The following is a 22,449-nucleotide window of genomic DNA, read 5'->3' as shown; positions in this document are numbered from 1 at the left end:
TCAACATAGGCTTTACTAAACCTCTGGTTTACTGTTATCCATGTCACAAGCTCTTTATGATCAGTCACTTTGCTACTTTTGTTCTGTTATACAATTTTATTCAGATTTAAATGGAGAAAAATTATAAAACTTCATTGACAGCAGTTTCTATATCGATATCCTAACCAATAGTATAGCCTTAAATATTGAAAAAACAAAACAAAACAAAAAAACACAATACACAAAAAACAAAATAAAGGTAAAAAAGCTTTCAAAATGTAGCTTTAAGGGGTAAATAAGGTATAAAGGTGAATCTTATGAAAGGGTTATACGACAGTGACAGCTTTTGTACCTTTTCTTCAGAAAGTGCACAAACATTTTTTTATTAAATATTTTTATTTTTTGAATGAAAAACAAAAGCAAAGACATTTATACATGTTTCATTGTAGCTTAAGTGTCTAAATGCTATTAGGGACCAATGTATATGAACATTATGTAAATCTTTACATACAACAAGGCTTCCGTGTTTACGTCCGAATGCCGGCTCAGTATTGGCCAAAGCTGATCACGTGATCAACACGATGCATGTGTGTGATGCTGACACAGGAGCCGGCCAATAATGAGTCGCATTCTGATGTAGAGCCTGGAAGCGCTGGACGTAAACAACGTATGAGAATGACACAGAAGAGAAGAGATTGTTGAATGAAGTGGTTATTTTTGGTTTGTTTTTTCACACAAAAAGTATTCTCGTCTCTTCATGACATTAATGTTGAACCACTGCAGTCACATGACTGTTTTAACGATGTCTTTAGTACCTTTCTGGACCTTGAAAGTGTTGATTATATTGCTGTCTACTGTATGGACGAGTCATAAACCTCTTGGATTTCATCAAAAATATCTTAATTTGTGTTATGAAGATGAACAAAGGTCTCACGGGGGTGGAACGACATGAGGGAGAGTAATTATTGACAGAAATTTCATTTTTGGGTGAACTAACCCTTTAAGAGGATTTCCAGTTAATGTAAATTAAAATAATATTACAATAAATTTGCCCCACAATAATTTCATCGCGCATCACCACATAACTGACGTGCTGTGAGGATAATAAAAGATTAGGCTATTAGCTCCTCTTTAAAAAATATTTTAAAATATTTTTAGGTCTATTATACAATTAATTATAGGCCTATAATTAAAATTATTAACAGTCTATAATATTTCCTAACACTGCAGTCATCAATGAAAATTAGGAGCGGCTTTACTTCAAGAACCGACTTTTAAAAAAACAACCTGTTTAACAGGAAATACTATTCCTCTCATTTGTTTCACTATGTATACAGGCCACAAGAGAAATAATGGAATAAATTAAGACAGTTATATACCTTTATCAGCATATTATGTTGAAATTTGTCTCTGAGAGAATATGCCTCGTTAATGCAACGTCAGACAGCTCTGTCACTTTTTACTTTCAAAAATTTCCAATATTGCGACGTAACACCGCCCCTCCCCTCGGGGGCCCTTGGACTTTCAGCTTGCGGGGGCCCCCGCGGGTTAGCGCTACGCCACTATCAAAAGTGAGTGTCAGAGACGTTGTAGAAGAGCAAAGTACCGGCCAGTCAGTCCAGAAACACTCCTGCTCTGTTAGAGGAGATGAAGGGGCAGATATGATGTCCTCTGATTATTGTGACGGACAGTGAATCTGTAATCAGAACAGTTCAGACTCAGTTTTATATGTCACTGATATTCATTGACTGACTCCATTCATCCTCCAGTAACAGCGTCCAGTCAGACTCTCTCTACACAGAACCTGACGACACTCATCAAATCTCTCTGGATGATCAGGATACGGCTGATTCTCAAACACGAGCGTCATATTTCTGTTCTCCTCAGACAGAATGAGACGAGCGTCTGCTGTGTTTGGATCCAGTGTGAGATTAATAGAGTCTGAAGACAAGAGAAAACAAAACAACATTAACCACAGATATATGTGCGTGTGTGAACATACCTGCGTCGTATTCCATGATTTACACTATAAAAATGCACACATTTACTTAATGAGGATATTAACTATATTAATTTAAAAATGTTTAATTATAATATATAAAAACATACCAAATTTCTGTGTTTTGTAGATAAAGCTAACTAAGCAATATCACATGAGCAAGAGTGAAAAACAGTGAGGATCACAACGGTCAAAGACGCCTGTCTAATGCTTGTTTATAAGAAACAGTGAAGACAGATGAAAGAACCGTGTGTGAATGACCTCAAACGTGTGTTAGCTTGTCAAAATGATCCCTTGATGGTGAAGACAATGAAGGTGCAGAAGAAGATCCAGTGTCAAAACATGGAAGAGCCTCAATTGTATGGGAATATTTGGTTTTAAACACTATGAAGAAACTCAATCAAACATGCCATAAAACCTGTACAAGTAGATCATGTGCAGTCACTCAAAGAGGAAATATGACAAACCTGTCAGTCCAAACGTAACATGGTTATATTCTTACCAAAGAAGAAATCCAGTGATTCTGAGCCAAATAACCTACTCTTTATTAAAGGGACAGTTTACACAAAAATTAGCACTCTGTCATCATTTACTCACTCTCATGTGTTTCAAACCTGCATGGATTTCTTCTGCCGAACACAAAAGATGATATTTTGAAGTTTTGGTGACCACTGACTTCCACTGTAAGGAAGAAACACTGAGACTTTTCTTACTGAAAAGAAAATGTCTTATTTTGTGCTCCACAGAATAAAGAAAGGCATACAGGTTTGGATGACGTGAGGGTGAGTAAATAATGACAGATTTTAAATGTTTGGGTGAACTATCTTTTTAAGAAGGTCTACTCATTGAGATTGATATTGTAAGAAAGTAAAGTAATCTTTTCCTCCACGCAGCTCTACTACAGACCCTTTCCACATTTCACTCCACTGTACACTTGTAGATGGTGACACTGAAATACAAATACAGACATTCACAGGATGAGTTGAATCTTACTGCTCAACATACTTGAGTTTGTTCAGTGCATAGTTTGGATCCTCCAGTAGATCAGAGATGATCTTGACTCCTGATTCTGTCAGGTTATTGCCTCTCAGATCCAGCTCTCTCAGGTGTGAGGGGTTTGAATGCAGAGCTGAAGCCAGATAACCACAGCCTTCATCTGTCACTGTACAGCGAATTAATCTACAAACACACACAGAAACATTGACAATATCTGTAACTGTGACATCAGAACTCGCAACAAACACTTGGTAAATCTGTTGAATAATTACACATCCAATTAATATAAACTGATGAGAGTTAAATCTCTCTGTAAACTGTAAGTTCTGCTGAAAGTAGAATATGGTTCTGATCAGATCTATACTGCCATCTACCAGATACTGAGGATCATAAACTCATAGATTTGTATCTCCTGAAGGAAACAGTGTTCGGGTAAGTTTGGGTTTGAGGTTCTGAGTAAATTAAATGCTGCATCAGTGGCACCTTAAACTGTGCTATTGACACTCGACACATTGTTTTCTGCACAATAATATTCTTCCTTTTTTCTGCATTTTAAAGCCAAATACATTTTACAATGACAAATCTTTAGTTAATAGTTTACCCTGATTTTTAAAAATGGTTTTACTGTTTGTGAAAAGAGAGTGCAGAGAAGCAGCATCTAGGCAGCGTGCAGCGGGTGAGCTCAGAGTATGAGTGCACTGCAGTGTTTACATGTCCTGTTATTATAAGCAACGGGACCTCTCCAATGGGACAATAATTTCAACATATTAAGTTCTGGTATAGTTATACATGAGATTCAACACGACCATACTCCAAATGTGTGACAAACAGTGATTAGAGAGACAGACCTTCAGTGCAGCGATGGTGAACTTGCCGCTCTAACCAGTGATTAACACAATGAGAGGTGTTCAACCCATCTGAATTCAACACTCCTAAGAATGTGATATGGGAACTATAAGATAATTAAAAATAAAGATATTTAAGATAACTTTAATTGAATTAAAAAATGAAATTAAATAAGGAAATGCGGTTAAGATCCTAATGAAAGATCAATATCTGTCAGAATTAAACTTAACCATATAAATTAAGAATTAACTTTATACTTTTATTTTGTTGTTGTAAATAGTAGTACTGTGCTCAAAAGTAATGCTTTACTGTCATATACACTGTGTGCAGAATTATTAGGCAAGTTGATTTTCTGATCATATTTTTTTTCCAAGCACATTTTACCAATTCCAATCCACATCAATCTTAATAACTACTATTAATATTGTTTTTAATCATTTATAAGTGATATATAATTGTTCATGAAGGCTGGAAATGAAAAATGCCTTATATTCAGGTGTGCAGAATTATTAGGCAGGTTTTCTTTTACAGGCAAAATGAGCCAAAAAAGAGATTTAACTCTGACTGAAAAGTCAAAAATTATTAAATATTCATGAGAAGGACGCAATACTAATGCAATACTAGAAATTGCAAAGTTAAAGCATGACCAAGGGACAGCAAAATGCTCATTGGGTCAGCGGGGTCATACAAAAACAAGTGGAGAAGAAAAGACACATGTTAACTGCAAAATAATTAAGAATTAAGGTGAAGAATTAAGTGTGAAACCATCAGGAACCCTTTAGTCTCCAGCGCCACCATTTTCACCAACTGCAGCCTACCTGGAGTCTCCAGAAGTGCAAGGTGTCAGGATCTCAGAGACTTGGGTTAGGTAAAGAAACCTAATAAATGACCCGCTCTTAATAAGAATCACAAGCTGAAGTGTTATAAAATACATGAAGACTGAGTTTTTATAGGCCTTATAGACAGACGGCTTGAGAATGACTCCTGAAGGACCAGCACCACATCCTCTTGTACCACTGTTTGAAGAATTTATCTTCCAAAATCTGGCAGTAAGTTTTGAAAGATCATTTTTAGTCCATCTCTGCAAGACAGACAATTCAGGATAATAGATAGACTAAAAGTGAACTCCCACATCTTACTGCCAGATTTTGGAAGATAAATTCTTCAAACAGTGGTACAAGAGGATGTGGTGCTGGTCCTTCAGGAGTCACTCTCAAGCTGTCTGTCTATAAGGCCTATAAAAACCCAGTCTTCATGTATTTCACAACACTTTAGCTTGTGATTCTTATTAAGAGCGGGTCATTTTTTAGGTTTCTTTACCTAACACAAGTCTCTGAGATCCTGACACCTTGCACTTCTGGAGACTCCAGGTAGGTTGCAGTTCTGGAAAATGGTGGCGCTGGAGACTAAAGGGTTCCTGATGGTTTCACACTTAATTCTTCACCTTAATTCTTAATTATTTTGTAGTTAACACGTCTTTTCTTTTCCACTTGTTTTTGTATGACCCCGCTGACCCAATGAGCATTTTGCTGTCCCTTGGTCATGCTTTAACTTTGCAATTTCTAGTATTGCATTAGTATTGCGTCCTTCTCATAAGCATTTAATAATTTTTGACTTTTCAGTCTTGAGTTAAATCTTTATTTTTGGCTCATTTTGCCTGTAAAAGAAAACCTGCCTAATAATTCTGCATACCTGAATATAAGGCATTTTTCATTTCCATCCTTCATGAACAATTATATATCACTTATAAATGATTAAAAACAATATTAATAGTAGTTATTAAGATTGATGTGGATTGGAATTGGTAAAATGTGCTTGGAAAAAAAAATATGATCAGAAAATCAACTTGCCTAATAATTCTGCACACAGTGTACTGTTATATATTTAGTATTATATTAGTATAAAGTAGTATTAGTGTTATTGGAGTTTTTTTTTTTTTTTTTTAATTTTGAAAAAGAAAAATTAAGAAGATATATTCACGGGAATGCATCGGCCAGATAGTTAGGATTTTTCCAGGCAGGGCCAATCCTGACAATTCTGATTCCCTACAGGCAGCGGTTATTTGTAATGCTGCTGTTATCAGATGTAGAAAGCAGCAATATGTTTTCTCCATCACATTGAATTTGGTTTTAATTGTCAAGTCAGGTCAACTTTATTTAGCACTTTACAGATCAAAGCAGTTTACAGTAATAAACAGGAAAAACAGCTTGAGCATTGTAAACTTTTTCAGTTTCAGGAATCAGTCATTTTAAGTATAATTACAACTTATATTTCAATTATAAAGCCTCTCTACAGGTCAGCTCTGGCTTTACAATTGAATTTGTGGCAATTACTTTTGCTTTATATTTTTTTATTGTATTGTATTGTTAAACCAGATACTTTTAGTTATTTTATTGGACAACTTTTACTTATGGAATTTGTTTGGAATTTTTTTTCTTAAGTAAAAGTAAAAGTATGTTTACATTTAATCATTTAGCAGACACTTTTATCCAAAGCGACTTACAAATGAAGAAAGCAATAGAAGCAATCAAACCTACAACAGGACAACAATATGCAAGCATTGTGATCAGTCCCAGTTAGTCAAGCACAGTTCACATTGCAAGGTTGTTTTTTTTAAACAGATATAAAATATTTAGTGTTAGCATTAATGGGTCAAGTGTTGCCGAAAAAGATGCATCTTCAGCAGTTTCTTGAAGATGGGTAAAGACTCAGCAGCTCGGGTAGAGATGGGCAGGTCATTCCACCAGCAGGGAATCGTCAGGGTAAACGTACCACACCAATATATTACTGAAGTAGGAACACTACAAAGCGAGAATTTTTTTTTTAAAGTATAAAAACCATTACGCCTATGGAATGTCCTCACTTTGATAGCAAAACAAACCTGTGTGTGTGAGTGTGAGTGTGTGTAAGTGAGTGTGAGTGTGTGTAAGTGAGTGTGAGTGTGTGTAAGTGAGTGGGTGTGTGTATGAGTGAGTGAATGAAGAAAAATTCACAGTAGTGTTTACGTCGACTGTGTTTATGTGAATGCTCAAGAGGGGCATTTTACATATTTCCGTGTGTACACTGTTTGATCGTTTTGATGTGCAACAAAAGACAAAGGCTACTATGCTTGTCTGTGTTGTCCATACTACTAATTTGATTCGCACCATTTATTGTATGATATATGATATAACACTGTCATATTATCTAATAACTTAGAGATGACACTTTGTCTGTCTTAGAAACGTACAGCAAAATTTGACACGCCATCTCTCATGCGTGGTCATAATGAAGAGAAAAACGTGCAAAGTTTCATGTTAATTGTTTCCCATAGGAAACCATAATAAAGAAAAACAATTCATCTGCAATTTAGCGCACTGTATTAAAATTATTGGTTCATCTGCTCGCCTGTATTTATTATGCATCATCAATACGGTGTATCCTGAATTTGATATATTAAAATCCCTGTCTTTGTGCATTAAGGCACATTAATCATTTTAATATTAAGCATTTCAGAATGTCATACTCTGTTTTTAGGGACTAAAATACTGAGGTGAGTGTTGTATAAGGTTTGAATGAATCTCAAACCTCAGTATCTTCAGCTGACAGTTTGGGCTCTTCAGTCCATCACAGAGCAGCTTCACTCCTGAGACACTCAGGTCATTGCCACTCATGTTAAGCTCTATCAGGGGTGAATTTTGTATCTGCAGGGCCACAGTTTCACAGCAGGTGTCATTGAGAGAACAGTGGGAGAGTCTGTAAAAACAGGATATTTGTCCATGTAATTTATTCTGTGTTCATCATGTAGGAACAGTGTTTGTAGTAACAGTGATAGGTTATGTCCTGTTCTCTGTGAACATTCAAGCTTTCTAGTAAAGATAAATGTCATGTATGCTGGAACTGATGTGACAGTCAAGTGAAAATAACTTTCAAATATATGTCTATAAAACGTCTCGGTTACGTATGTAACCCTCGTTCCCTGAAGGAGGGAACGGAGACGTACGTCAGTAGTGACCGACGAATTGGGATATCGCTTAGAGAGCCCTATCATCTTTGTGTAAACTAAAACAAGCCAATGGAATTGGCGTGCGATATTTGCATAATGCGCACCGCCCCCGACAGGTGTATATAAATAGGAAGCAGATGCAATCGCACTCTGTTTTTCGCTGAGGAGACAACTGGTGTCCGCGCTACAGCGAGGGTACAGAAACTGTGGCGACGGGACGTACGTCTCCGTTCCCTCCTTCAGGGAACGAGGGTTACATACGTAACCGAGACGTTCCCTTTCAGTCGGTCACGTTTGACGTACGTCAGTAGTGACCGACGAATTGGGATCCCAACTAAAGCGCCACAGTTACGAAACCCCTTCCAGTGCCCAGCGCAAGCTCAGCCGCCCATAGCACCGGCTGGCGGTGAAGGGGACGAGCTTACACCGAGAGAGCTTACTGCTGTCTAACCACTACCCACTAAGTAAACTAGACTACACTGGGGAAGCGAACCCGTAAGGGACGCTGCGGAGCCACTACCTACCCAATGGGGGAGGAGTTTACGTGGAGAATACACATATGGACTTGCCCGGGGGCAGTACGCATATGGGGTCCCTGGGATGGCTCCACCTGGGTAGGGGGAGACTCATCTGACAGGTGACAGCAGAGCTGGCTCTGCTAAGGGAAAGACACGGACTCGGCCCGTAGGGAGTTTTAAACCGTGGAAAACACACATATGGGACCGCTCACGTAGAGGGGTCACGACATATGGGCCCCAGCCAACAGACAGCGTCAGCGACGGATGTAGGCCTGGCATCAGACACTCCGCAATGTCCGAGCCGAAGGGGGAGGCGGAGGAGCTCGACAGGGTTCGCCAAGCGGGGAACACGACTGGAGAGAAGTATGCACGTATCCGGCCAGTGGCGGGAATGGCATTGCAAGCCGACACTTAGAGTGGGTACAACACGTCTACCGACTAGTGGATGCGAGTACACGTGAAGATACCGGCTCTACACGTAGGCTATAAAACCTAGCGAACGTGTTTGGTGTCGCCCAGCCCGCAGCTCTACAGATATCTGTCAGCGAGGCGCCATGAGCCAGCGCCCAGGAAGAGGCCACCCCTCTGGTGGAGTGGGCTCTCAACCCGAGTGGGCAAGGCACACCTTGGGATTCATACGCCAAGGCGATGGCATCCACTATCCAGTGGGCCATCCTCTGCTTGGAGACAGCCTTTCCCTTATGCTGGCCTCCGTAACAGATGAAGAGCTGATCTGAGGTCCTGAAGCTTCGCGTTCTATCCACGTAAACGCGCAGAGCGCAGACGGGACAGAGCAAAGCTAGGGCTGGGTCTGCCTCCTCCGAGGGCAGCGCTTGCAGGTTCACTACCTGATCTCTGAAGGGAGTGGTAGGAACCTTGGGCACGTATCCAGGCCGGGGTCTCAGGATGACGTGAGAATCACCGGGCCCGAACTCTAGGCACGCTTCGTCGACCGAAAACGCATGCAGGTCCCCTACCCTCTTCAGGGAAACCAATGCGACCAGAAGGACAGTTTTTAGGGACATAACCTTCAGGTCGACTGATCGCAAAGGCTCAAAGGGATGACCCCGGAGAGCTGTGAGAACCAGGGTCAGATCCCAAGAGGGTACGGAGGAAGGGCGAGGAGGATTCAGTCTCCTTGCCCCCGTCTCTGAGTCAGGAGGTCCTTCCTCAGAGGAATCGGCCAGGGAGGGGCTGTCGCGAGGAGAATGAGGTCTGAGAACCAGGTCCGAGTGGGCCAGTACGGAGCCACTAACAGAACCTGCTCCCCGTCCTCCCTGACCTTGCACATGAGTTGTGCGAGAAGGCTCACTGGGGGAAACGCATATTTGCGCAGACCCGGGGGCCAGCTGTGTGCCAGGGCATCAGTGCCGAGCGTGCCGCCGGTCAGGGCATAAAACCACTGGCAGTGGGCAGTTTCCGGGGAGGCAAACAGGACTACCTGGGCCTCGCCGAAATGCTGCCAAATCAGCTGGACCGCCTGGGGGTGGAGCCGCCACTCGCCTGCAAGTGGAGGCTGCCGTGAGAGCTCGTCGGCTGCACGGTTGAGCACACCTGAGACACGAGTGGCCCGAAGGGACCTCAGATCCTTCTGACTCCACAACAAGAGATGGCGGGCGAGTTGCGACATGCGACGGAAGCGTAGACCACCTTGACGGTCGATGTACGCAACGGCCGCAGTGCTGTGTGAGCGGACTAGAACGTGCTTGCCTGACAACAGCTTCTTGAAGCGGGCCAGCGCAAGACGAACCGCTAGCAACTCGAGGCAATTGATATGCCAATGCAGCTGAGGCCCCGTCCAAAGACCTGTCACTGCATGCCCGTTGTACGTGGCCCCCTATCCCGTGGCAGAGGCATCTGTGGAGACCACAGCGTGCCTGGACACTCGTTCGAGGGGAACTCCGGCCCGCAGGAACGAAGGGTCCGACCACCGGACAAGGGTGCGACGGCAGCTCGGTGTCACGGGGACACGGAGCGTGCCGCACTGCCACGCCCATCTCGGGACCCGGCCGCGGAGCCAGTGTTGAAGCGGTCTCATATGAAGCAATCCGAGCGGCGTGACCGCGGCTGCAGATGCCATATGCCCCAGGAGCCTCTGAAAATCTTTCAGTGGAGCCGCTGTCCTGCGCTTGAGCGAGCTCAGGCAGTTCAACACCGACTGGACACACGCCTCGGTGAGACGCGCAGTCCGTGCGACCGAGTCTAGCTCGAGACCGAGACAAGAGATCCTCTGCCCGGGGGCAAGTTTGCTCTTGTCCCAGTTGACCTGAAGACCCAACCGGCTGGGAGCTAAAACCATGTCGGGTAGGACTTTGTACTGACATGCCCGACCCTCGAACGCAGACCGGAGGAAGGATCTGTGTCGAGGCAGAATCGAGACATGAAAGTACGCGTCCTTCAGGTCTATTGCTGCAAACCAATCCTGGGGACGGTCCAGGATTGGCCGTAGCCCACCGCCCTTTCTCGGTACAATGAAGTAGGGGCTGTAGAACCCCGACTTCATATCGGCTGGAGGGACCGGCTCGATTGTATCCTTCGCCAGGAGGACAGCAATCTCCGCCCGGAGAACAGGTGCACTGTCCAACGACACCTGAGTGAAGTGGACACCCCTGAAGACCGGGGGACGCCGGGCGAACTGAATCGCATAGCCGAGTCTGATAGTGCGAATGAGCCAGCGGGACGGGCTGGAAAGCGTGAACCACGCCTCCAGACTCCGAGCCAGCGGGACCAAAGGCACCACAGACGCACCGGGGGTGGGGCAGCGAGGCAGAGAGGGACCCGACTCGGACGGCTTGGGAGCGGCCCGGAGTGGGGTCGGACTCTGCGAGGCAGCAGTGTGCATGGGAGACGGCGCACGGGGCGCGGTCTGCGCCATCACACTGCCGCCTGCTGGCGAATGGGGAGGGAGCTGTCAGCGGCGAGGCGGGGCCTGGCACACTGGCAGACACACCTTGTTGTGACCTGGAGTTTGAGGAAACTGCTCTTTTTGTGAAAAAGTGGGTACCGCTGGACTCCGGGGAGCCAGCGGCGGTTGATAGACAGACATCACAAATTCCCCCCGGCCCTCCTCCGGGGGTGGGAGAGACGATGGTATTCTCTCCCGAAGAGCGAGAACCTTCCCCTCCAGGTTGCCCGTCTCAGTGCCGTGTTTTGCTCTTCCGTTTACCACCGGGCTTAGCGGAGACGGGCTGGGCACCACGCCCGCGACCGGCACCCTGCTGCCTGGCTGGTGTAGGCTGCTGCTTTGCCGTTCTAGCAGGGGCGGAGGACGATGCAGGCGGGCGCCCTCGGCGACGAGCGGGCTGAGGCTGAGCCACGGGCGGCTGGGTGGAGGCAGCAGCGGACCGCCGTGGCATGACGTGACTGATAGCCTCAGCCTGCTTCTGTGCAGCGGAGAACTGTTGGGCGAAGCTCTCCACCGCGTCGCCGAATAGGCCGACCGGGGACACGGGGGAATTTAGGAACCGCTGCTTGTCGGCATCCCGCATGTCCGCGAGGGTCAGCCAGAGGTGGCGTTGCTGGACTACCAAGGTAGACATCGCATGACCAACAGCGCGTGCTGTCACCTTCGTTGCCCGGAGGGCAAGGTCAGTGGCAGCGCGCAGCTCCCCAAGCAGCTGTTGGTCAGGACCTTCCTGGGGCATCTCCGACAGCGCCTTTGCTTGGTGAACCTGCAAGAGGGCCATCGCGTGCAGGGCGGAGGCAGCCTGCCCACAGGAACTGTAAGCTTTCTCAGTCAGACCGGCTGAGAACTTACAGGCCCGGGATGGGAGACGCGGCTCACCACGCCAGCCAGTGGCCGTTGGACACAACTGCATCGCAACGGACCGCTCGACTGGCGGGATCCTCGCGTACCCCCTGGCTACCCCGCCGTCCAGGGAGGTGAAGGCGGACGCGGGGCCAGGCCTGGTACGGGCACTATACAGTGTCTGCCAAGACCTGGTCACCTCATCATGCACCTCCGGGACGAAAGGCATTGGGGCGGGACGCTGGGGCTGACCAGCGCGACCCCCCCCCAAGTACCAATCATCCAGCCGAGATGGGCCGGGACAGGGTGGAGGGTTCCACTCAAGCCCGACGCACAAGGCGGCCCGAGAGAGCACAGCCGAGAGTTCGGGATCCGATTCGGGCAACGCTACCGTCCCGGAGGGCGGCAGCGCGTCCGGATCTTCCTCCCCCGAATTCTCAAACTCGCCTTCCGACGCAGCGATCGACATCTGATCCTCCACCGGCGCACCGAAGGTAACGGCTGGACAGTCCGAAGAGGGCCCAGCGGAAACCAACGGCGGCAAGATGGGTCGCAGTGCTGACGAGGGGGCAGGGGCCCGAGGAGCGTTTCCGCTCGGCGGGGGAGCCCTGACCGTTATCCTCAGGCCGCCCTCCCTATACAGCGCCGTACCGTCATTCCGGTTCCCGGGCCGGAAAAAACGGTCGTACGCGGCATAGGAGAGGGGACCCCCGCTTCCTGAGACTTCAGGAAGGAGAGCCTCGACCTCAGCACCGCGATGGTCATGTTCCCGCAATGGGAACATGAACCATCCACAAAAGCTGCTTCAGCGTGCTGAACGCCCAAACACGAGATGCAGCGATTGTGCCCATCAGCAGGGACCAGGGAACGACCGCACCCAGTAACGCACAGACGAAATGACATACTGTCAGGGTTCGTCTGTAAAGCTCTTTTAGAAGGGGAAGTCAACTCACTCGTGCTGAAGCACCCAGGGAGCGACGCGATGTGTCAGGTACACCACTCCCTGACACACCGAGGAACCGGCCCAAATCGCTACACACACACACTCTTTGTGTTGCTGTGAAAACAGCAGTTTTAGAGCTTATAGCTCAGCTCCTCAGACACTCGTGACCTCGCTGAACGTGCCCTCTCACCAGCACTGACAGCTCGCTGTAATCCTCTTCTGAGGCAATGTTTTAGAATAAACAAAACGAAGAAAGGAGTCTTCTAAATAGGACACCAGTGAATGGCTCCGAAGCGAAAGACAGAGTGCGATTGCATCTGCTTCCTATTTATATACACCTGTCGGGGGCGGTGCGCATTATGCAAATATCGCACGCCAATTCCATTGGCTTGTTTTAGTTTACACGAAGATGATAGGGCTCTCTAAGCGATATCCCAATTCGTCGGTCACTACTGACGTACGTCGAACGTGACCGACTGAAAGGGAACCACTGTTTAGTATATACAGATTTTATACTACAAAATCAGTAAAAACGTGATACTTCACACTGCATTTTATGATAAAATTGATTAAAAGAGTTAAAAATTTTGACTAAACAGCTAACAACAAGTTCCTTACATGGCTCTTGTGCAGCATCTCACAGCTGGCAGGAGATTTCTGTGGCCTCCCGGTTCAGTAATGTACATCCTCAGGTTGAACTCATCCAGCACCTCCCCTGACATCAACAGTACGTAAGCCATCAATGAGCACATGGAAGATGAGAGGGTTTTTTCTGGAGATGATCTGAGGTGTCTTTGGATTTCGGTAAATAATGAATTGTCATTGAGCTCCAATAAGCAATAGAACAGGTTGACAGAAGTATCAGGTGAGATGTGCCTCTTCTGGTTTTGTAATAGTTTTTTAATGTGTTTGGTTATTTCTGTGATGCTGTATTTGCTGTGTTTGGTTGTTTCTGTGACGCAGTCTTTGCTGTCTTCAGTGTGTGTGAACAAGCCTCTGAGAAGTTTCTGATTGGATTCCAGTGAAATGCCCAGCAGAAACCGTAAAAATAGATCTAAATGTCCTTTCTGACTTTGCATTGCTTTCCTTACAGCCTTCTTTAGTAAATCATGTAAAGCAATATTTGTGTCTGGCTTGTTGATGTGGTCAGGCCTGACTTCTCTTCTTGTTTCTTCACTGAAAAACTGCAGCTCGTCCATGTTCTTGTTCAGGTAGCAGAGGAACACATACACTGCAGCGAGGAACTCTTGAATACTCAGATGCACGAAGCAGAAGACCTTCATCTCATGAAGTCCAGCTTCTTGCTGAAAGATCTCAGTGAGCATTCCTGTGGACTCAAAGTCTTCTTCACTCACATCAATACCACATGCTCTCAGATCTTCCTCATAGAACACAATGTTTTCTTTCTTCAGCTGTTCAAACGCTAGCTTAGCTAACATCAAAATCATTGTTTTATTGGAATCTAAGAGCTTGGTACGTTCTCTTTCTGTTTTTCCGTCATGCTTCTGGCTCTTCATCCTCATCTGTATCAGGAGGAAGTGTATGTACATTTCAGTTAGTGTCGTGTTGATCTTCTCTGCATTGTTCCCAATGGGAATGTCCTGAAGAACAGTGGCTGTGATCCAACAGAACACAGGAATGTAACACATGTAGAGACTACGAGATTTCTTAATGTGTGAGATAATTCTGGAGGCCTGAGTCTTATCTTTGATTCTCTTTCCGAAATACTCCTCCTTCTGCTGGTCAGTGAATCCTCGCACCTCTGTGAACAACCCTACATACTCGGGAGGGATCTGATTGGCTGCTGCTGGTCGTGATGTCACCCAGACATGAGCTGATGGAAGCAGAGTCCCATTGACCAGACTTGTGAACAGTTCATCTACAGATGATCGCTTCTCAACACTCCTCTCAATTTCACTGTCAAAATCCAATGTCAGTCGACTCTCATCCAGTCCATCAAAGATAAACGCAAGATTACGTTTATATATCTCAGATATCTTTGATGTTTCCAGGTCCTCCAGTTCTGGATTAAATATCTGTAGAAACTCATGCAGACTGATCTCTCCATCTTTAATGCAGTTAATCTTTCGGAATGGAAGCAGGAAAACACAGTCTATATCCTGATTGGCTTCTTCTTCTGCCCAGTCCAGAATGAACTTGTGCACTGAGACTGTTTTTCCAATGCCAGCGATGCCTTTGGTCAGCACAATCTTTTTCTTCTTATTTTTGTTCAGATTAAATACATCATTGCATTTGATTGGCATGTCCTGTGATTTACGAGGTTTAATGGCTTCATCAATCTTCATAATCTCATGTTCTTGATTGACTTCTTTAAGATCCCCCTCCGTAATGAAGAGTTCAGTGAAAACATCCTTGAGATGTGCTTCATTTTCCTTTTTACCCTCAAAAATGTGTTCTACTTTCTCCTTCATGTTCATTTTGTGAGTTTTCATAAATTCCTGCAGCCAGAAATCATCTGTTATGAAAAATATAAATAAACAGGAAAAGCTGTGAACAAAACAACAAAACAACACTTGTCATAACACTTGTTCAACACTTCTCCTAACACTAGAAAATTAAACACAAATGTTTTTGAGGCGAATAACAGCAGATGGAGATCATGAATCAGTGCTCTACTGCTATTCGTGCAGTTCCCGGATGTGAAATGTTGAATTTTCTGTCAAATTTGAACCACTGAATTTGTGGAAGTGAATGGACAGAAAATTACTAGTTGAATATAATATTTGTATCATTAAATGATTTTGGAAGTGAAGTCTGGAAGGAGAATATGGATTATTGAATTTGTAATAATCTAAATGTGTGAATGTTTTGAATTGAAATATTCACAGCTTAAATATACAACCATGTTGAATTTCAGACCCTAAAATAAAAGCCCTGAAAACACAATGCATTAAAATGCAAGTACTGTTAATGCAAAAGGATTTGTTTTTCAATTAGTGCAATACAACATGTTTTGTTGTTTCAAATACATTTAAGGTTAATTCACCTTGTTTTCTTGTGTGTTTCTCAGCTGCTTCTGATGATTTTTGCACTGTGAAGAGAGAGAAAAGAATGAGACTTCAGTCCCTATTTTAACAATCTAAGTGCATGGTCTAAAGCGCACAGCACAAGTGCACTTAGGGCGTGTCCAAATCCACTTTTGCTAGTTTAAGGACAGGAAAAATGGTCGGTACATTGTCTAAAAGAGTTGTCTCTACTATCTTAATGAGTCATGTGTTTAGGGTGTAACACGCAATAAAACAACCAGAGTCTCGTCTCCCATTCCCTTTAAAAGCCAGTTGCACTCATGCCATGGTGTATTTGCTATTTACAAGGTGGAATTTGCAAGTGGAATAACTGAACGCATCTATAGTGAGGAAATGGATCTGCCTGTGCGCGAGGTTAAAGCCCTAAAATCCGCTCTTAAACAACACACGTTTAGTGTGACTGTCCAAATTAGTCCAATTTAGCGATGACTTGATGAGTATCAATGTTGCTACCTAGCTAATTGCCGATACCTAATTTTACAGAGAAAAAAGTCATCTGTGAAAAACATCTGTGGTTGAATATTATGTCAGAATAAAATAAACAAGAAAGAAGGGATTCTTTAATGAATTAATCTCATTATAATGGTGAAATGTAATTAATACAATACATACAAAAATGCAAACAATCATGTATATTTATTAATGTTTTGTTGATGTGAGTTTTTATTATCATTTATGGTTAGTTTAATGATTATGAACACGCGTTAACCATGGAAAGTCAGATCTATATATATTGCATTAATATAAGCTACCATCAATAAAGCTGGCACGGAGGTATGTATAATTACAAACTAAAGTCACTATGACTCTATTCTATTTCTAAAATAAGCTAAATGTATGTGACAAAGTTTCTGCGACAGCTCTCTGAAACAATTCGTAAGATTCCGAACTCCTCACTTCATTTCGTTCACTCCTTGCTTCTAGTGCACTCAACTGCCATGCACTATATAGGCTATGGATTCGAAAATCATTAAACAAGAGAGTGATTCCGGACACAGCAACAGAGTCGACACCGAGAGCCGATTCCTGTGCTGGAGTCGATCCCGACTCTGGGGCTATTCAGAGTCAAGGAATCAACTCTTTTGGAGTCGACTCCCCATCACTACATATTACTAACGTGCTCTTTCAATAACAAAACAGATATTACACAATTGACTTTAGACCAGGTTTCAGTTGGTCAATGGCGCAGTCGTATTCAGTTGCCTCAAAATAGTAAAGCACCAACAACGTGCCTGAACACACCTCGTTCTAGACGCATGGGCGTGTTACATCCAATGTCTTTAGGCAATGTTGCCATGTATGTTTTGAGTGTTTTTGTGCAGGAGAAGGTGTGGCCTGCGAAGAGGTTCTGATTGGTCTGAGCCCGATTGGCTGATTCCTGCTGCTGTGATATAAGGACCACCCCATGCGTTGGGCACTAATTTGTCAAGGGTTTAATGTGAATATCCAGCACAAAAGAGGGGTTGAAAATGTGATTGCTGACACTCTTTCACATATCTATTCTTAAAAAAACACTTTTTGTGCCGGGTGTATGATAGGGCCCTTAATGTTCATCAGAGTATCCTGAAAAAGGCTCTACAGTACATCATGTTTCAACACTTTATTAAGCAGAACAACTAATAAACTATTAACCCTCTACCTCTAAATCTATAAAAAAAAATATTTGACTCTTTTTCTTTTCTTAGAATGGCTTAACTTAAAGTGCTGTAAAAAAAAAAATTTGGAAAAAAATATTATTTTAAGGTACTTTATGATATTTTGCCATATGGCAACAACGCGCAATAGTGGAAATAACTTAGAATAAGTGTAAGTGTATATAGTTAATATTTTTCCTCAGAAATGTTGTTTGTATTGAATCAATTGGTGCTATTATAAGCTTTAGCAGTAAATATAAACAACACCTTATACTTATTTTCCAACATCTTGTGCTTTTCCAATCTCTTTTGCTGAATAATGCTTTATATTCTTTAAATTTCATTACATTTTTCATGAATATTATTTAAATTGCAAATGTAGACAGTTAAAAACAAATCTAATATTGTTCATCATGTATCATAAAACATTGACATAAAACCAAAAACATTGCAGTTCATGAAAATTAAACATTACGCAATTTATGAGAGGAAGGTTATGAACATAAATCCCCCATAATCCTTGAAACTTCACCTTTTTCTGTACAAAACTTCAAAAAGCATTTTTTTTCAGAGGTGAGACACATGTACACATTACATTTGGTGCACTTCACCCTAACAATACACTTACAGCCACTTGCACCTGCCTTTTTGAGACACAATGGTAGGCCAGTGGTTGGTCTGGGCCAGTTGTACTGGCTGTGATGGCAGATCTCTGATATGATTTAATCCATAATACAAATGCCATGGCAGTCCTTAACATATGACTAATCAACATTATATCACCAGCATTAATGTTTTTATTGTTACAGCTTAACAGACTGCAGCTAACTTTTGCTAGCTAGCTAACCTATTATAATAATGGCATTCCATTATTGCACAGTGTTGCCATATGGCAACACAGACATTTTATCGATTTACCAAAAACTAATTTCATAAAAACTTTTTTTTGAGTGGTGAATATGTCATCATACCTTACCTGAGATGATGTTAACATTTTTTTTTTGTGAATGTGACATGGGCGGGTGCTTGTTTGTTACTGACGTTTTAGTTTGCTTTCAGCAACTACCGACAAGAGACAGCAGTCTGTCAGATATCGCGTCACAGAAAAAAATTGCATGTGATGTAACTTAACCAAAGCACATCATTGGCTAAACTAAGGTCTTCTCTTACCAACAAAAAAAACTAGAATGTTCTCTTAAAGAGACAGTGGCAAGGAAATGAACACAAAGAGTATGTTGCCATATGGCAACACTATGCGGTAGAGGGTTAAATAAATCAATATATTAGAATGATTTCTGAAGGATCATGTGACACTGAAAATTCAGCTGTGAAATTTTTCCTGTGATGGAAACATAGGAAAAATATATTTTTTAAAGATATTCAAATAGAAAAGTTATTTTAAATGGTCATATTTCACAATATTTTAACTAGTTTTGATCAAATAAATGCAGCCTTGGTGTAGGAACTGTGGACGAACCAGACAAATGAATCATTCAGATGATTCTTTCAAAACATAATTCTAATTCAGAATTGAGGTTCCGGCTCCGGCCCGTCTGCAGATAAAGCCAGGCTGATTACTTTTACGACACATGCTTCCTGATAGTAGAAGAAGCGACATACCAAAGGGTCACCCAAGAAGACAGAGAGACAATCCAGACCCTTTTGTTTCCTTACTTCACAGGAAAGCCAAAGAGACTGTTGAACAAATAAAACTGCTTCAAAATTGTTCCAACAATTTTAACGGACTTATCAAACATCTTTTAACTACATACATTTTGCATTATGTGTCCACAAGTACTACCTGTAAACAGTTAGGCTTTAGAACACTCACAATTCATGTAAATGTGTTAACTCTTGACTGAATGACTGAAAGTATGCCTTATTTGGACTTAATTTGATTCTTTCCCCCTTTCCTATATCCTGACTTGAATGAAATCTGTTTAAAATGTATTGTATTCCATTTAATAGAAATTATGTTAAAATGGCACTCTCTGCTGAAGCAGAAACAGGATGTAACACTTATGTTTTATTGGGGGCAGAGGAAGGCCCTCTTGAAACAGGACAATGTCTGATTGGCCAGGACTCCTCAGAGGTGTGACAAACAACTAAGTTTAAATGATCATATTGCAAGACAGTGAACGGGAGAAGTTGGTTAGTAAAAGAACAGGGAGTTGGTTCTGTTCTGGGAAAAGAAGCCAAGACAAGTACCAAGAACAATGGAGTAACAAGAAAGAACAGACAAACTGCTCATTCAAGCCATCCGACCTTCACTCACTTTTCTTTTCTTTACTTAATTTTCCTTTACCGCTGAAAGTCTTGTGTTCTAAGTTTTGCCGCAAAAGTTCAACCAACTACTTCTGCCGCTTCAACTTTAACTCCAGCGACAAAGAGACTTCCCTTCAATTTTTCAGCAAGCTCAAACGTGATTGGGTTCTACCGAACACAACACGGACCTTGAAGACCCTGCGACAAATCATCGACTTGGAAAACCCTTCTCTACACGCCAACGAGGGATATTCACATTTAAAGTCAACGCAAGCAAGTACCTCCAGACTAAAACTGAACTGGTGCATTTAAATTGATTCAGGGTTCGTTCAGGTCAGATCTTTGAAATGCATTGATAGGAATTCTGTTAATCAGATCACTCTCTCTCTCTCTCTCTCTCTCTCTCTCAAAACTCTTTCTCTCTCATTTCCTTCTTACTGCAACGCGTATGAATGTATGTGTGTGTGTGTGTGTATGTGTGTGCCTTTGTGTTAGATTAGTTTGTGTTAGAATAAATAAAATCTCTTGTAGATTTTAAAAAGAAAGTGTCTTGTATTATGTGCTTTATGATTTAATGTCTTAAACTGTCGATTTCAAGTTACCGTGCTCTAATCAGTGTTTTCACGATTGTTGGATATTTATATCCGTTACAAGAGCTTATTACGGCTCGAGCAAATAAACACTGGACGAATCAGTTGCTCGGTCGTAATCTAAACAACTCTTTATTAATTTGAGCTAATTTTACTTCGTAGGGTGTTTTCCCTACATTGGTGAAAATAAGAACATAAGAATCTATGCTTTCTTTCGTTCTCTATTCTTTCCTTTATTACCTTCAGTGTAGTTGTTCTCTAACTCTTTAGCCAGCTGGTTCTGGTTCATCTTCCTCAGGATGTTCAGTGTGATCTTCACAGCTTCTTCTGCTCCAAAACGCTCCATCATTATATCCACTATATCAGTGACACCAGCCTTCTCCAGTTTACCTGCTCCAACGGGTCCATCTTCTTTTAAGTAACTCTTAAATTCCTTCAGATTTTCTTCTTTCAGGTCATCTAGAGTATCATGAAGCAGCTTTTTTACAGATGCCATCTTCATTCATGGACTGTTGGAAAAAGAGAAAAACTTTTATAGCTGAGATCTATTCATTATGTGCAAATAAATGTGTGTAATGAAACAACACTGATCAGATCAACTATTATGAAACATTTTAAGGTCTAAAACTAATTCTTCAGGTTGTGTTTCAGTTTCAGATTCTGTGCTCAACAGTAGATTAATGTTTGACAGATTCAGCTGATGATTGAGGCTCATCATGATACGACTCAAGAAGTAGTTTCACATTTTGCCCTTCTTGGAAGACTTGTCTTTTACATTTCAGACCAGACTGGAATAAAAAGAGTAATGTGACACTGAAAATACTAAAAGTTACTCACACAAACACACACACACACACACGATTATATTTGATAACCTTGCTAATAAATGAAAAGATTATCATGATCAAAATTAATCTGTGTAATTAAGTAAAGGTTGTGATGTTGAATCAGTCTGTGCATTCATGAGTAGAGAACAGGAGGTAAAGATGAGTTTAGTTGAGAAACAGCTTTTTAACTGCTTTAGTGTCATTGACCTGAACCCGTATTTAATGTTTGATAAATGAAAATGAGTCTGTGAGAGAGACAGTACTTGATCAGTAACTTAAAATAGTCAGTAACTTACCTTGAATAATGACAGTATTTGCAAATGTTTCTTTGTCCTCCTCTGAAATGCCTTGATCATCAAAAGCACTGATCTACCTGAACCGTGTTCTCATGAGGAACTGTGTGGCTCACAAGCCACACCTGGGGCACATTCAAGCTCAAACCGGTGCACAACGCTTTGCTACGGTTTCCGGGTTTCCTGGAAATGACGTGCAACAGATTTGAGACACGTTTTCTCTTGTTTGGTGGGTGTGTAAAAAAATGACAGCCCAATCAGCATCAACATGCATATAAACCACGCGGTATGAAAGAAACAGCTCGTAAATGTAATTAACATCAAAATAAATTCACAAGAGCAAGTATATTGTTTGCATGTTTATTTACATTAATGGCAAAATAACTTAAATATTAAGAGCACAAGTACAGATCTGGAACTTCTTTAAGTCTGTCTATCATTTAGTAACTGCAGTGTCTTCTGGTCCATATCCTTTCCTTAGGAAGGTGCGCTAGACACTGATAAATGTAACATAAAAATGCTATACTTATATATTTTGCTATTGTAGCCTATTGTGGAGTGATACTTTCATAAACTTTCACTTATCACAATAATTAGGAACCACAGTTTCCACAAATCCCTTCACTTGATGTTCTCTTTTATTCTAGACGGCAAGGGCTTATAGGCCACTTATTCTGCCATATTGCGTGTTACACTTTCTACCATTCAAAACAATACGAGTGACACGTCTTGTGTTATTCTATAGTCTTTGGTTCAAGTCCTCCTGGGAAGTTCGTATT

The 22,449-nt window shown here is 42.5% G+C and overlaps 1 protein-coding gene across 1 annotated transcript; it reads right to left on the bottom strand.

Annotated features, from left to right (window-relative positions):
• Positions 1 to 941: 941 nt before the first annotated feature.
• Positions 942 to 21,811, bottom strand: LOC125262167 (NACHT, LRR and PYD domains-containing protein 3-like). The gene is made up of 7 exons (XM_048180719.1): positions 21,674 to 21,811; positions 20,791 to 21,059; positions 16,022 to 16,066; positions 13,633 to 15,490; positions 7,388 to 7,555; positions 2,984 to 3,157; positions 942 to 1,920 (listed from the first exon to the last, which is right to left on the bottom strand). The coding sequence occupies exons 2-7, from the start codon at positions 21,050 to 21,052 to the stop codon at positions 1,911 to 1,913; spliced, it is 2,517 nt and encodes an 838-aa protein (XP_048036676.1). The 5' UTR covers positions 21,053 to 21,059; positions 21,674 to 21,811; the 3' UTR covers positions 942 to 1,910.
• Positions 21,812 to 22,449: the final 638 nt, after the last annotated feature.

This window comes from Megalobrama amblycephala, unplaced genomic scaffold (genome assembly GCF_018812025.1).
Source record: "Megalobrama amblycephala isolate DHTTF-2021 unplaced genomic scaffold, ASM1881202v1 scaffold775, whole genome shotgun sequence".
Classification (NCBI taxonomy): Eukaryota; Metazoa; Chordata; class Actinopteri; order Cypriniformes; family Xenocyprididae; genus Megalobrama; species Megalobrama amblycephala.
Note: the sequence above shows the minus strand (reverse complement) of the source record. Positions and strands in the feature narration are given on the sequence as shown.

Excerpts from the sequence above, each read along its gene's own strand:
- LOC125262167 (XM_048180719.1), bottom strand. The coding sequence starts at position 21,052 with ATGAAGATGGCATCTGTAAAAAAGCTGCTTCATGATACTCTAGATGAC. Across the intron at positions 15,491-16,021 it reads GAAACACACAAGAAAACAAG|ATGATTTCTGGCTGCAGGAA; the intron begins GTGAATTAACCT and ends TTTTCATAACAG. Across the intron at positions 3,158-7,387 it reads TGTCAGCTGAAGATACTGAG|ATTAATTCGCTGTACAGTGA; the intron begins GTTTGAGATTCA and ends GTGTGTTTGTAG.